A 14,878-nucleotide genomic window follows, 5' to 3' on the forward strand; every position below is an offset into this window, starting at 1 on the left:
ATCTAGTCGAATCTCATTTATGGTCATGATCGAAGTATGACCAAAAAGTACGGCATGTTGCACATCCATCATGAAGAAAAAAAACACACATCTCTTTATCGACTCTTTTTCAATCCATGAGTCCCATTGCCGTTGGAGAGTATTGAGCTCGGCAGGCTCTTTATCAGCTCTCATATTGGCACACGAGCCATCACGCCTGAGCAAGGTGATAACTGCACTATGGAAAGTAGCTGACAATTCATGCTGTCTTCTCGTCGAGGCCATTTTTTCGAATGCCTGGATAAGTGCCAACGTCTGGATCACCCATAGTTTCGGTGGAATGAGATCCAAGCTGCTGAAAACCATCCATCGGAAATTTTCGTGAAGCTCAACCGCAGTTTTGTAGTTTTCCACAGAATCGTGAAAAGCCCCCAAGGTGATTATTGAAACCACAAGAAGCGGCGGAATTGTCTCCGGATTCTTGCTGAAAGTGGGCTTATGGAGAATGGGAAAGTGGTCGTGAAATATCCGAAAGTAGAGTTGAAAAAGACGCTCAATAGTCAGAGGCCTGAAAAAATCAAGGTCCACGAAATCTTTTAGCTTTGAGTTGGGCAATATATTGGAGTTTTTATTCAGAACTCCAAAAAGCACATCTACCACATTGTTTTTCACCTGCTCCCAAATGTCATACTGGTGCTTATTCTGATCACATTCTTCAACGACATTTTCGCTAGCGGCAGCCACGAGCAAGTCCATAGCCGTGTCTGAAAATGGATAAGTTGGCGTTCGTTTTTGGTGGGTTTCTTTGGGGAGGGAGTTTTTTCATTTGTCAAGAAGAGCCACAGGACATCATTAGGGTCAAAAGTTCGAGGTACACTATCCAATATTTCGAGAGGACTAAAGTCAGAGAGCCAGCTATAAGTGTCCGAAGCATTGAACTGAGGAGACTTGATTTCCATTTCAGAATTCAAGTTGACTTCCATATTGGTTTCTGGTTCTGGCTGCACATATTGACACTGAATATCATTATCCTTAGGATTGTCTTTGGACGGCTTGTGCAAAGCTACGAGATCCTCATTATGTACTCTTTTCGTGTGCCTCTTGAGTATATCTAGCCTTTTGAATCCTCTGGAACACAAATTACATAAATGCAATGAGTCGGTATCTACGTTAGTCTTGTATAAAATGACTTTTATAAAACATACGATTTGACTTGTGACGAGACAAGTGGCTGGAGCTGGAAAATGACTTTCCACAGCCAGAATATGAGCATTGGTACCGCTTGTACATGAGGGTGGGATTGAACAAGAGTCTTATCTGACCCACTAAAGTGAAGCAGTGTGCAGGAATGCGGAGTCGAGGTGGGTTCAGTCAGATCGCGGTGGGTTCAATTGTTCAGGTGGGTCCACTGGATGTTGAACTCATGTGGGTAGTCCATTAATAAAGCATAACTTTCTTCCCTTTCAGTATGTCAGAACCATTCTATGTCCTTGAGCGGCCTTGTGTCTTGGGTGAAGGACCAATTTACCGCCATTCAGACTCCACTTTACACTACGTAGATTGCTTATCAAACCCACCCCAACTTCATATTTTGGACATCGATCCAGATACTGGAGACGCCAGGTATCCACACACCACAGATTCCTCAAAAACAAACAAAAATGTCAGCAGGAAAGGTCTCAAAGTAATTGACTTGGAAGATAGCGTTACGGTGCAATTTTTCAGAAAGAACAAACCCAAGTCTTATATTTGTGCTTACTACCAAGGAATTGCATTTATGGATGAAGAAACCGGCAAGCTAGAGGTATTGAAGGAGATAATCCCCAGGTCTGAGCGTCATATCAGACGTTTTAACGACGGCGGTGTCGATTGCAAAGGTCGTTTTTGGGCAGCAGAAATCGATGTCAAAGGCTTATCTTACGGCGCCAAAAAGTTACCTGCGGATCATGGTGAGCCGTTGGGAAGACTCTGGCGCTACGATCCCGATGGTACCTTGACTCTAATGGAGTCTGGGTTAGTTTGTGGAAATGGTTTGGCTTGGAGTCCCGATAATACAAAAATGTACTTGAACGATTCAGCCGCGCAGAAAGTATATCGCTACGATTTTGACGCTGAAACTGGGTCAATAACCAACAAAGAACTTTTTATTGATACTAGTGAAGGTCCATGTGAGCCAGACGGAATGGTTTCAGATACCGAGGGAAATTTGTGGGTAGCCATGTTTAACGGTTCTTGCGTTAAGGTGTACAATCCAGAAGGAAAAGAATTCAAGACTATTTGGTACAAGAGCAAGTGTATGGCTTGTACTACATGGGGAGGAAAGAATAATGATATTCTCTTTGTTGTGAGTGCTTACAACAAGGAAAATCTTAAAGGAGACTTGGGTGGGCATTTGTTCAGGACTAAGACCAGTGCAAGAGGAACATTTAAATATGAATTTGCTGGATAAAAAAAACTTTCACCATATCTTTAAAGTCACATATCTTATTCTCTCATTCATTGCTTCGTTTAGTTCCTTATTTCTACAAATCCACCCTTTTCCACCGACGCAAATACTGCCTCCAAGAGCTTCATGAGTGTCACCTCTGCTTCCATATCACATTTTTCAGTTTGCTTCTTTCCCAAACATCTTTCGAAAAAAACTTGGATCTGCTTTTCAAAGTAGTAAACCCAATTGGATTGGTTTTCCGGAAGCATGGTCTTCATGGAACTTTCACCCTTCTCAAAGCCATTTCTCGTTTCTCTCAAGTACAAGTTTGCCTTTGGAGGATTCAAGAAAGTGTGAAGAATTCCGTTTGTTCCATAGATATCTGTAGTCCAATCAGCACACCATTCCTTGGCTTCCCAGCAAGTAAAGTCAAGAGTGATATTCTTGTCACTATACTCCAAAATTACCGAGCCTATATCTTCCCACTTGACCGAACCCACACGAGTAGGTACACTATCATATTTCTCTTCGCCAAAAAGATCGTCTATGATGCAAACGCAATTAAACTGCTCTTTTCCCAACGGTAATTTTCTCACAGAGGCTACAACTCGGTTTGGTAAGCCAAAAAGATCAACCACCTGTTCAAAGGTATGGGACCCATCAGTATAGACAAACCCTCCAAGCGTAGAATCCAAACATTGCCATTTTTCTAATGCTCCTCCGACTGGAGTTCCACCATGGAAATGGGCAAGAGTAATGTCACCTAGAGTACCCAGATTAACAAGTTGTCGAGTATAGTCCATTACCTCGCAATAGTGCATCTCCCACCCAAACTCCACAACAAGATTGGGGAATTTTGCTAGGTCTTTTTCAAGCTGAAACAAATCCAGAGGCATAGCGGCTCCAGGCTTCTCCAAGAAAAGACCCTGCAACAGAGGATATAAATCCATAATTTTTCGAGCATAGCGAGGCACATCGTGGTCCAAGGCATGAACGAAGCACGCATGGACCTCTGCTTCTGAAAATAGCTTTTTTAAGGACTCAAACTTTCGAAGTGATGGATATTTTGCAGCCAATTTATCGGCAGTGATTTCGTCTTCATCAAAGAAACCGACCAAATTGACATTTTCCTGGAAAGTATTTGATCCTATGGAACATGTGCGGGTGCTGTACCCCGACCATAACGACATTGAGTGATTTCATGGTTCCTTCTAAGGAGGGTAGTGGAACATATAAAGATAAGATCAATCGCACATTTCGATTTTCGCGAAACCCCCACCAGTGTTTCGCGAGCCCCCCACCCAGTGGGTCGACCCACCAGATAACAAATGGTATCTAGTAGACAATGATGATACTTAAGTACCACAATACACATACCACATGAACTGAAGCAATGATCACAGAGACTAAAAATGAAGTAGGCTATGCTGAAGCTTTGCTTGAAGACGACAGTATTGTTGCAAATCCAGACAGGTCTTTGAAACTAAAGTTCATTACTATTCCTCAATTTTATCACCCATACACTCAAGTTGTGTTTGCTGGATGCACCAACTTTCTCTCGGTTGGAATGTTCAATGTTTTGATATCTCTTGGAGGAAGCGGACAGGTTGACGCTACCACTGCTTCCAATTCCAATACGGTTCTTTATGCTCTTTTTGCTGCTTTGGCACTCTTTGGTGGATCTATCGTCAACCGGTTTGGCGCCAAGATCACATTGGCTTTTGGAGCTCTTGGATATGCTGTTTATGGTGCATCTTTTTGGGTTTTTAATAATGTTCCAAAGGGTAATGTTTCCAGAACTGGAGGTATAGTAGCCGTCTATATTGGCGGGGTTTGTTGTGGACTTGGTGCTGCAACTCTCTGGGTAGCGTGTGGGACGGTGATGTCTGCTTATGCCACGGAAAACCAAAAAGGTCGATTTGTTTCCATCTTTTTTTCGTTATCGTTTTTGGGAAGTGTTATAGGCGGAATCATTCCGGTGGCCCAAAATTACAGCAATACTACTGCCAGTAACGTTAGTGATGGAACATACATCGCTATCACCATCTTGATGATCATTGGCTTTTTTAGCGGGTTTCTAGTGGCCGATCCTCAACATATCATCAGAAGCGATGGAACCAGAGTTCTCAATTTCCAAGCAAAATTCTTTCAAAGAAGAAATTAAAGCCATTTACACCGCTATCAAGATTGAACCTTACTTTGTCTTTTTCTTGCCTTATGCCTTCTTGGGGTTATACTACCCGGCGTACCAGGCGAATGACTTTAACGGCTACTTTTTCAACGTGAGAACTCGCTCCATAAATGGACTTCTTTATGGAATCTCCCAGATGTTTGGTGCCATCACTTTTGGTCTTTTTCTTGACTTGCCAATGCTCAAACGAAAGCTCAGGGCTCGGCTCGGATGGGGCATACTTTTCATCACCGTTTTCATCGTCAGTCTTTGCGGATATTTTCCAATGAAAGAGTCCAATAGACTGGTTCCTTATAACCCACCCATGGATTTGAAAGACGGCTCCAAAGCTGCCAAATACATTGTATTATACTTTTTCTATGGCTGGCAGGACGGGATGGTTCAGTCGTATGCTTTCTGGATAATGGGGACACTCACAAACGACTCTAGGGTGGTTTCCATGTATGCTGCTTTTTACAAGGTTATGGGAGCTACTGCTGCAGCAATTGCCTTTGGAACAGATGCTCGAGGTGTGTCGTACAACAGAATGTATGGTTCCTATTGGGCAGTGTGTCTTTTTGGAGTATTGTCTTTGGGGATTTTGGTTTTCAAGAGAGTGGAGGATACCACTGAAGAAGAAAAACCAGAGATGATCAAGCCAGAGGTAATAGCTTAGAATGAGTATGACGAATAAACCAGATAATATGATTCTGAGCAAGACTCAACTCTCAACAATCTCTTTATCGAGCGTATGGCACATCGTCCAAATGGACTTGACATCACTGATGTATGCCCCCCACCAGAATCTTTGGTCTCTGCTTGGATATGGTGGGGTATGGGTTGTGGGTTGTGGGTTGTGGGTCGGTGGGTCTGCCCACACCTTATCAAGATCTTTATATAATCGAGACATGGTATCATATCACCATGACTTCACCACCTTACCCACTAAATCCAGAAATTGAGACCCTTCTCGATCCCCAGTATGTGGAGTTTTACAACAAGTACATCATTGACCAGCAACAGGTGCATTTGCAGCCAATTGAAAAATCCAGAGCTTCTGGTACGTTGATTCCTGGAGGTGGAACAAAAAGACCGGTTTCAAAAATTGAAGATTTCACAATTGAAAGAACCGAAACTGAAGGTGAAAATTTCATGGTCAGAGTATTCACTCCGGTTGGAGATTCACCTTCGGGTGGGTTTCCTATTTTTCTTTATTTCCACGGCGGAGGTTGGGTTTTAGGTAACATTGACACCGAGAATGTCCATATGCACTTACTGGGCAGACATTGGAAAGTGTATTTGCGTCAGCGTAGATTATAGGTTAGCTCCAGAAAATCCGTTTCCAGCTGCCGTAGACGATGCTTGGGAAGCATATCTCTGGTTGGTAAATGGAGGTGCTGAAAAGTTGGGAGGAAATATCAACCGTGTGGGAGCTGGTGGTTCGTCAGCCGGTGGTAATTTGACTGCAATTCTTTCTCATATGATCATTGAGCAAAAAAATCTGTTTGGTGCTTCACTTCCTTTGCTCAAGTACCAGATTCTTATTGTACCAGTGACCGACAATACCGCTAACAAGAACACTTATGAGTCTTGGAAAAAGTATGAATACACCGCTGCTTTGCCTGCTGAGAAAATGATGTGGTACCGGTACCATTATTTGCCAGACGAAAAAGATTGGACCAATCCGAAAGCTTCTCCTTTATTTTATGACGATAAATCGTTTGCTCTGGCACCTCCAGCCTATATAGCTGTGGCTGGGTTGGACGTTTTGAGAGGAGAAGGAGAAGCTTACCATGCAAAACTTGTCAAGAATGGAATTAGTTCCACTCTTAAAGTGTATGAAGGAGTGCCTCATGTGGTCATGGCCCATGAATGGAGTGTTGGATAAAGGCGAGGAGCTCGTAATGGACTGTGCAAATGCAATTCGAGAGTTCAATAGCGATTAGGATACAATTCGGTACTCATTAAAGTGAATTTTGCAATCGAGTCAGTTGTCCAAAACAAGGTGGATGGGTATATAATGAACGTCTGGTCTCTTTTTGTACCATTATTCTCCTGAGTCTCTTGAGTCTTTGTTGCCCGATCAACTTTTTGCACCCATGACTATTTTTAGAAAGTGTGGTATTAGGTATCGCTGACATCGTAGAAATAATTCCTCTAGTCTCTGAGACCGGTTTGGCGGCTTGTACATGGAATAATTCAAGAAATCGTCAAAAAATTAGTTGTTGCAGTTTGTGGAGGAGATGTTTGGTTCTGGATTAGCTTCATTTTTCGAGTGCGAATTCTCAGAGCTATAAGATGAAAAATATTGCATTAGGAGATCAATAGAAGTATTTTCGAATGCGAACAGCTTATGAAAACCCTTTGCAAAAAAAACTTTGTACAACAATTCTCTCCACGAAGTTTCAAGTTCGCGCGCAAATATTCAATTTCGCAAATCGAGGTAGTTTTCGTTGTCATGGTTGATAAAATACACTCTTAGCTAGTTGCTCACAATGATTGCAATTGATCTTTACTCGCCTCACATACAATCGATTCCAACAGTTTTCAGATACTTCCTATGACATTTGGTCATTTTTTTAGATTACCATTTACTTTAGACCAAATCGTGTCAGTTGTATTCCCGCAACTTGTATATCTAGTCACGAGTACCCTTTATTTTTAGACAGTTTTCTTTCCTGGCTTTTCTTCAGTTGACATCATGCGGCGCAGAAACTCGAGGTGTCAAGCCGCACGAATTCGAGAAGTTACTTGTTTAGTAGGAGGCTTAAAATTCAGCCACCAATTCAAACGGGGCTTAAATAGATTATATAAATAAGCACAAGCATCAAAAGAATAAAAATGCTTCTTGAAACTGACCCGGCGACCTTGGGTCGTATGGTATCAGCATTGGCTTTTATGGGAATCACACTCACGTTGGCTGTGGGTTTGAATTTTATAGACCACGAAAAGTTGGGTAGAGTTTTCTGTTTCCAGCTGATATGTAAATTTACGGAAGAGCCGGTTTTGAGTGAAAAGAGTTGAGTCTAGTTGATAATATGTCTTCATTGTGCTGATGTAAAAGAAATTGATCGAGCCACCAATCATAGTGTAATTGCTGGAAGATCATCGCCTTGAAACTACTTAAATGTAATGGTGGAACTGTGAAATTCTTGTTGTAATACCGCCAAGTTTTAATGAAACAATTGGTTCACGTGCGGCACCATATCCTCTGATAATCAGTGAATAGTTCGATCAAGTCTAAAAAAATAAATGTCCATTTTCTCAATCAAAAGTTTCGGCAGGCCACCATATGGCTACAGGAAGATCTCTATTTTACGACAAGAAATTGGGAATCAAGGAGCATAAAGCTGTGAATCTCCTACCATGTTTTATTATCAAACTCAGATAAAGCAGAAAATATTCGAGACTCGTGCAACGCACGACCAATTTTTTAGATTGACAAATCAGATTAGGAATTTGTCTCACTACACTTTAATCCGTTCTGAGATCAGTAAAAAATGAAAGCAAATATCTCTTGGCTGATGCTTGAATTGGATTATACATTACAAAAAATTCATAATCCCAACTTGACGACTAACAATGATATTTCTAACTGTTTCTAGTATCCATGTTCAAGGTACGTGACACGAATCTATGCAAAAGTACACATCTAGTACTACAAATTAGCTCTTGTTGTATGTGACCTTTGAACTTGACCCTACTTCCATTTAAACAAAACAACTATTATTCAACTAGATTGCAACGATGTTGGTTTCGTCGGTATAAACAGCTGGCGCAATGGAAAGCTCGTTGGTCTCATAGTTGTAAACACAGTAAAGGTTCTTCAAAAACGAGTCTCCAAGATAGTTGACGTTTTTCAGGCGGTAAATATAGAATCCTGGTCCTAATGAATTTCCGTTATCATCAACTATATTATCTCTGTACATGTCCATAAGAGACAACTCGACAGATGTTCCATCAAAGTTCAATTTAATGGGTTGGTCATAGCCGTCCTTGGAATCCACAAGATAAGCATCGGCATCAGTGTTATATTTGGCAGTTCCCAATTCGTTAAACAAGGCGTCTCCAAACTCCTGTGTGAGACTGAGGTAAGTGGTTCCGGTATCAAACGAAGCGGGCTCGTTGGTATCGATGGTCTTTCCATTGACAGTAAAAGACTTGATGTCAACTCCAAAACTTACGTCGTCGGTGACTGGCAATGCTACAAGCTCGCCCTTGTATTTGGCCTTATCAATTCCTCCAAACACGATGCTTCCGTCGTGGAATTTTTCATTGATATTGAGATAAATGGAAAAGGCACGAGAGGAAATCAAACCTTGATCTTTCAAGGCCTGAATAAAGTTTGGATAAGCTGGTGGTGTCGCTTCGTTGGCAACAGGACCAATTCCCAAAAGACCAGCAAGCTTGTCTTGGATTGGAATCACCGCAAACTGGAAATCATGAAGCAGCGCTTCATTACCATCTTTTCCAAAAGAAACAGTATCCTGGTAAAAGGGACCCTGGTAAGTTGTCTGGTCGACGTAAGTGATGGAAAAGTTGTGGCCCATGTTGTGAGCGGAATTGGACGTTTCCGGGTTGAAACCTTTGTCGCCGGCTCCGTTGGATTGACATACCCATAAATCGGAAGATCCAGTATCGAGTTCAACCATGACACCCTGCTTATCGGAACCCATTTCGATGTAAAGATCATAATGGCTTCCCGTGAACTTCAAGTCACCAGGATATGGCTCATTGCGTCTGGCCAAGTGGGATGTTTTGTTCAATGATGGAACGAGAGGAAGTGCCAAGTATTTTTTGGAATCTTCAGGAGCGGCTGCAGGAGCGGCTGCAGGAGCGGCTGCAACTATCGAAACGACAGAAAGGAGTAAAGTATAAGAAAACTTCATTGTTGAAAGTGCCAAATCTCTCCATTTTTATACTTGAAATAAGCAGCACGGCACCGTTTCAATTTCACCCCGGAGACCTGAGCTTGAACCGCCATGCATGGAACTGGTTTGACACCTCCGCGTTATGCAATCGAGCATGTGTTTCACGCAGTGAAACAATGTGTTATCAAGATGAGCTATTAATAGAAATCCCCTAATAAATTAAAACTAATTGTACAAATTGAACAAGTTGAGCAAGTGAACATTTATGTGATTCATTGACTCGAGCATCTTCACGTAGAGCTCCGTACACCCCAGCACAGCCAAGCAGCTTCATGTTGACATTACCCATCGTACCTCGGCACATACCCAATGCAGGATGACATCAAGAAACAGGCACAGATACGGATATTGACTCGCGCGCGGATAGTACCTTTTTGTAGATTAGGCTAATATTTAGCGCTGTGCACGAATTTTTCTTGACATAAGGTACCGCTGCAGGACTGAAATAGGTTCAAAATAACAACAACCTAACAAAAATTCAATAATAATATAATGCTTTCTATATAATATGTCGTAAACTAGTAACAAGATGCGTAGTACCTAGTACTGATTGGCTGCGAAAAGTGCTGCAAATTGAGCCGCACCGTATGCAATATATACATTAATGGACGAGACTGGCTAACCAGCGTAGTCTGATCTGGCACGTAATTTTGGCCCATTGAGATAGAACAAAACCGGAATAGCACTCATGGCTAGCGACAAGAAACCCAAAACGGATGCACCCCATGCAACAGGATAATTTGGAGTGCTGAGATTCTTGTATAAAGATCGCCCAAATAATGGAAATACACCAGCAACGACGGAACGAACCAAATTGTTGCTAGCAAACACCGAGGCGACGTATCTGGGGAAACTCATACCCAAGTAGTTGAGGAAAGACTGGAAGTTGATAATCATACTGGCACCGCAAAGCGCTGCTCCAATCATAGGAGGGAACCAATGTAATTTTGCAGAAGCTGTCCAGCCAAAAATGAGGATTCCAGCAGTCATTAGCTGGTTTCCCACGATAGATAACGGAATAAATACCTCGGGATACACCGTATCACCACGGAGCAAAGCTTTGGTATAGTTTTTGTACAAGTAAATCAAGTAGGGAATTGTACCAAGTCCAACTCCAACGGACAAACTGAGGTAACATGCTCCTGTTTGTACTTTTGTAAAGTGATGCACTTCGGAAAACACTATAGGGAATGCCTCGAACCAAAGATACAATACCGAGTATACCAAGCAAATGTAGATGTTGATCAAGAGCACCACAGGTTCAACAATTGAAATAACCAAAGGTCTCCAAAGCATTTCCTTGAGTGAAGCCATCACATCCTTATTAATCTTTTCCTTTGCTTCGCAATAAATATCGGTTTTTCCAGTTTGTTTCACGATCCGCTTGTACTTGCGATAGAGTAGAGTATCGGCATGAGTTTCAGGCAAGAAAAAAACTAAGATGCACAAGGTGCTTCCAGACACGATCAAAGTAAACCAGAAAGTCCATCTCCAGTTTCTCTCGTTTATAAGTAAAGATCCGAAAAATGGACCCAAGGCTGGTCCTGAGAGAGAAACCACTCCCCATACACCGAGACCAACGGGCATGAATGGAGCACTTACCATGTCTGTAAAAGAAGCACCAACATTTGCCAATGGAGTCGAACCAAAGAATCCCGCTAAAAATCTTAAAACAGCAAACAGGGCAATATTCTTGGACAAAGCGATTGGGATTTGCAACACAACGAATATGAACGTTGTGACAGCGTAAACGGAATTTCTACCAATTAATGGGTTCTCCGAGAATGGGGAAAAGATCATGGTTCCCATACCATAACCAATGACATAAACTGTCAACGGAAGCATTGCCAAAGTGTAATTAATATCGAATTCTTTCATGAGCTCTTCGGCACCAGGAGTGTAGATTGCCGCACACATGTATACTGAAAATTGCAAAAGGGAAAGCTGGACAGCAACGAAGAGTTTTGCTGCCATTGACCAGTTGTAAGGGTTTTCTTTATCATCAGGTCCATCCCATCCAATACTATTGATCTCTTTTGAGGAGGCTCCTTCAAGAGTTTCTATGGAATCATCATCCCACTTTAATTGAGGTGCTGAACTTGCAAATAGATATTTTCCGGTCACCTGTTCGTAGCAGTATCCAAAGAAACTCTCTCTGATAAAGTGTCGTAACATGATTGCTGAAAAGGCTGCAAAGTTTCGTCTTATATATTTCGCAGCCGGTGCGGGCCACCTTCCCAAACCGGCAGGTGCTCTCCCATTTCTATTTCATATTTCGCAGCCGTGGCGGAACACCTTCCCAAAACGGCAGGTGGGCCGCCAACATACCAAGGCATCTGATTAATTCTCTTTGGTGCCTGGTAGGAACATTGCTGGGGAATAGAACAAGTCATCGAATCTTACATCACCTGTTAGGTCAGACACTCCTCCAAAATGGCTAAAATAGTTTATCCAGTAATTATCGACTTCCAGCAAGGAAGGTTCCGATAATGATTCCACAGTGAATAATGGTCGATTTTCCACAACTTTTTTATCTTCACTTGCTCCGGATTGAATCTCCTTGGCGTTGAATTCACTTGAAGCTATAAGATCCAACACAAAAATTTGAGACTTGGTAGTTTGCCATGCGTAACAATACTCTTTTGACAATTTGGAACTGAAGGTTACAAACTTTTTAGTGTATGTGTCGAGCCATTTCATGTGGTTCGAGCAATCCTTTCTGTGCAACAACAAGGATGTCATGACAATATTTCCCTTTTGTACTGCTCCTTCTACTGATGGAGCAGAAAGAAGGTCGTAGAAAACATCATTGTAGAAAAAAAATTTGCACATCAAAGTAATATCCTTGGTGATGATTTTCTCGAGCACTTCTGTGAACCTTTGGCTATTCTTGTCACAGTACTTTTCACAGTGAAGGTATAACAAGAAATAATAGCACATGAAGCAGCTTTTTGTATCCAAATAAATGATCGGTTTGTAGTTTAATGCGAGACTGAATGATTGGTCTGGTTGCCTGGTTGTCGTCTTTATATCGGTCTCCAAACCACGTAATAGTTTGGAGTGTTCTTCAATCAAGGTAGTTAGTTCCACAAATGAAATTGCTGATTTCAAATTCAAACTCAAATCCACGATTTTCTTCAACGGCATACAGTAACTTTTGAGGAACTGGAAAGCCTCGATACAACGTCTTTCCGTACTTTCATCAAGAACATTTTTGACTCCTTCCTTGTATTCTGGAAACGGAATATCGTAGTCTGAATCACTGATTAATAGGGGAATTCCAGAAATACATGAACGTCGTATATCCCAAAAGAAGAGCAAATACCAGATTTTGCTCATAAGGTGCATAGAGCTGCTTTCATCTTGGACGCTTCGCATGTGTGAGGTGTCTCTGTTTATACCAAGGTTCTTAGCCATGAGTATGGCAATATCGAGAGACACATTTGCGTCGCAGTCGTCTACTCCGTCGACTGTTTCTGGTGCAAATCTGTGGTAATTTTTGACCAACATGACAAACTGAAGCACTTCTATAGTCGAATACTTGCTCAAGTTGAACTGGTCAAGGATTTCGAGGGCCACTTCCACAATCGAGATCGAAATAGGATGTTCAATGAGAATGGAGTCTCTTTCTTCAACATTTCGATCCCGACAAAAAAGAGATGTAAATCGAAGTATGACGATAAGTGAGCCGGCTCTGGCAAGCTGCAGCTTGTTGGTGGCATGTAATCTTGTAATTGGCGAGTCATCGTCAGGGAGCATTTTGAAAATATGGGATTTGAAATCGGTCTCGTCGAAAATGGGAAGAAGTTGATATAAGGTCCGGAAAAAATAGTCTAGATACCTTGAAATCACCAGTCGTGGAGGTAGAGCAACGGCAATCATCACATCAACGGCCAGATTGTCAAATGCACTTTTGTAGCTCATTCGATTGTGGACTCTGGTGCCTTGTTCATGGTTGGGATTCCAGTGAATTGCCTTAGATTCTTCCAAAACTTGGCTATTGTAGGAAGAAAACGAAAAGTTGGGTCGCCTTTTCAAAATGTACTGTTCTAGGTTGCTCAACATGGGGTCTGAACTGAGCAAACTGGGCCACGAAAACGGACCATAGTTGACCCTACGTAGGTCTTTGATGTCTATGGAAGAATAATCTCTCATAATGCTTATTTTCAGATCACCCAACTGACTTTCATCAATAGATTTTGAAACTTTTTCCTCTTTGTATAATGGTGGTGGATTTTTTTTCGGATTAATTTCAGGCTTTTGTACTTTATGATTAGACACTGTGGTTTGCCAGGTATTGAACACACACATTACATTTGCTCTTTTGCATTGACTGCATGGCTCTAAGCGATCACATTTCCGTTTCAGTCGCTTGCAAGCATCGCAGGCTTTACTGGGTCTTTTGGGTGGTTGCATGTTGAAATTATTAATTGTTGCGAAAATTGAACATTTTAAAATTACTGAATTCGTTGATGTTGAGTCAAAGTGGGGTTCGCATTAAATGGTAAAATCGAGCACCTATTGTTGTATGCTTGCGAATAAAACAAGCTAGGGTGATTTTATTGGTGGTTCATATGGCTGCAAATTGTCTAATAGGAACCAAAAGCAATTTAAAGGAAAGATACTCGCCAAAAAATGCTTACCAATTTTGAATTGATTCGGAAAAACATGAAATTCTCGGGAGATTTACTGAAAGTAGAAAGAGTTGCGTGCCAGAATTTGAGCAGAAGAGGCCAACAAATTGTATAAGGAAGGTTAATAAGAACCATTGTCTTGATAAAGGGCAATTACATGTGATCATAAAACCATTTAAACTGACCAAAACGCAAGCAAAACCATCGGTTTAAGGTTAAAATTTCAGTTTTCTATTCAAGTGAACTTACAAATTCTGAAAGTCCTTCTTTGGCGAAAATAGACAACTTTAGGCGAGTTAAAGTGAACTATTTTCAAGATTATGCGCCGAACATTAAATAAGGAAGACGGAAAGTATTGAATTTAGACTCTAGGCGAAACAGACGGAGTTTGTAAGTCTCCATGAAAGCACAAAGTTAGTCGAATTGTAATGCTTCATGGTTGTTTTCTGGCTCTCTCGTAATTGCTAAAGACTAAAGACTAAAGTGTATTGACATAACATTCCAAACCAAGAAGTAAACTTCCATTGAATCTGTTGGTTTCCGCTCGTATCAATGCAGAGATAGACAATTAAGGCCGAGTCAACCATACTGTCAATTGTAAAGCCGAAGATTAAATACCGGTATTTGACTTTCAAAAGAGTTCATTGCACTCTACATCGATGAACAGCAGTAACCCTACATTAGTTGAGAAAGCAATATCTCTACAAGAAGACAATCTTGCCAATAATTTTTTTCG

At 41.5% G+C, this 14,878-nt stretch overlaps 10 protein-coding genes across 10 annotated transcripts; 5 read left to right on the top strand and 5 right to left on the bottom strand. All coding sequences in view use genetic code 12, as the record gives it.

The window, feature by feature from the left end:
* Nucleotides 1-735, bottom strand: PGUG_03263 (uncharacterized protein; the record flags this gene model as incomplete). Its single annotated transcript, XM_001483832.1, has 1 exon — nt 1-735. A coding segment is annotated over one exon (735 nt), but the record flags the coding sequence as incomplete, so codon positions are not given.
* A 712-nt stretch (nt 736-1,447) lies between these two features.
* Nucleotides 1,448-2,428, top strand: PGUG_03264 (SMP-30/gluconolactonase/LRE family protein; the record flags this gene model as incomplete). Its single annotated transcript, XM_001483833.1, has 1 exon — nt 1,448-2,428. The coding sequence occupies one exon, from the start codon at nt 1,448-1,450 to the stop codon at nt 2,426-2,428; it is 981 nt and encodes a 326-aa protein (XP_001483883.1).
* Nucleotides 2,429-2,487: 59 nt separating this feature from the next.
* On the bottom strand, nt 2,488-3,597 carry PGUG_03265 (Gfo/Idh/MocA family protein; the record flags this gene model as incomplete). Its single annotated transcript, XM_001483834.1, has 1 exon — nt 2,488-3,597. One exon carries the CDS (start codon nt 3,595-3,597, stop codon nt 2,488-2,490), a length of 1,110 nt encoding a protein of 369 aa, XP_001483884.2.
* Nucleotides 3,598-3,800: 203 nt separating this feature from the next.
* PGUG_03266 (uncharacterized protein) lies at nt 3,801-4,571 on the top strand (the record flags this gene model as incomplete). Its single annotated transcript, XM_001483835.1, has 1 exon — nt 3,801-4,571. The coding sequence occupies one exon, from the start codon at nt 3,801-3,803 to the stop codon at nt 4,569-4,571; it is 771 nt and encodes a 256-aa protein (XP_001483885.1).
* On the top strand, nt 4,519-5,253 carry PGUG_03267 (uncharacterized protein; the record flags this gene model as incomplete). Its single annotated transcript, XM_001483836.1, has 1 exon — nt 4,519-5,253. One exon carries the CDS (start codon nt 4,519-4,521, stop codon nt 5,251-5,253), a length of 735 nt encoding a protein of 244 aa, XP_001483886.2.
* A 113-nt stretch (nt 5,254-5,366) lies between these two features.
* PGUG_03268 (uncharacterized protein) lies at nt 5,367-5,897 on the top strand (the record flags this gene model as incomplete). Its single annotated transcript, XM_001483837.1, has 1 exon — nt 5,367-5,897. One exon carries the CDS (start codon nt 5,367-5,369, stop codon nt 5,895-5,897), a length of 531 nt encoding a protein of 176 aa, XP_001483887.2.
* PGUG_03269 (alpha/beta hydrolase) lies at nt 5,836-6,465 on the top strand (the record flags this gene model as incomplete). The annotated part of the gene is made up of 1 exon (XM_001483838.1): nt 5,836-6,465. The coding sequence occupies one exon, from the start codon at nt 5,836-5,838 to the stop codon at nt 6,463-6,465; it is 630 nt and encodes a 209-aa protein (XP_001483888.2).
* A 1,846-nt stretch (nt 6,466-8,311) lies between these two features.
* Nucleotides 8,312-9,466, bottom strand: PGUG_03270 (pepsin-like aspartic protease; the record flags this gene model as incomplete). The annotated part of the gene is made up of 1 exon (XM_001483839.1): nt 8,312-9,466. The coding sequence occupies one exon, from the start codon at nt 9,464-9,466 to the stop codon at nt 8,312-8,314; it is 1,155 nt and encodes a 384-aa protein (XP_001483889.2).
* Nucleotides 9,467-10,126: 660 nt separating this feature from the next.
* Nucleotides 10,127-11,683, bottom strand: PGUG_03271 (MFS transporter; the record flags this gene model as incomplete). Its single annotated transcript, XM_001483840.1, has 1 exon — nt 10,127-11,683. One exon carries the CDS (start codon nt 11,681-11,683, stop codon nt 10,127-10,129), a length of 1,557 nt encoding a protein of 518 aa, XP_001483890.2.
* Nucleotides 11,684-11,848: 165 nt separating this feature from the next.
* PGUG_03272 (uncharacterized protein) lies at nt 11,849-13,924 on the bottom strand (the record flags this gene model as incomplete). The annotated part of the gene is made up of 1 exon (XM_001483841.1): nt 11,849-13,924. One exon carries the CDS (start codon nt 13,922-13,924, stop codon nt 11,849-11,851), a length of 2,076 nt encoding a protein of 691 aa, XP_001483891.2.
* Nucleotides 13,925-14,878: the final 954 nt, after the last annotated feature.

Source organism: Meyerozyma guilliermondii, genomic scaffold (assembly GCF_000149425.1).
Source record: "Meyerozyma guilliermondii ATCC 6260 scaffold_4 genomic scaffold, whole genome shotgun sequence".
In the NCBI taxonomy this organism is placed as follows: domain Eukaryota; kingdom Fungi; phylum Ascomycota; class Pichiomycetes; order Serinales; family Debaryomycetaceae; genus Meyerozyma; species Meyerozyma guilliermondii.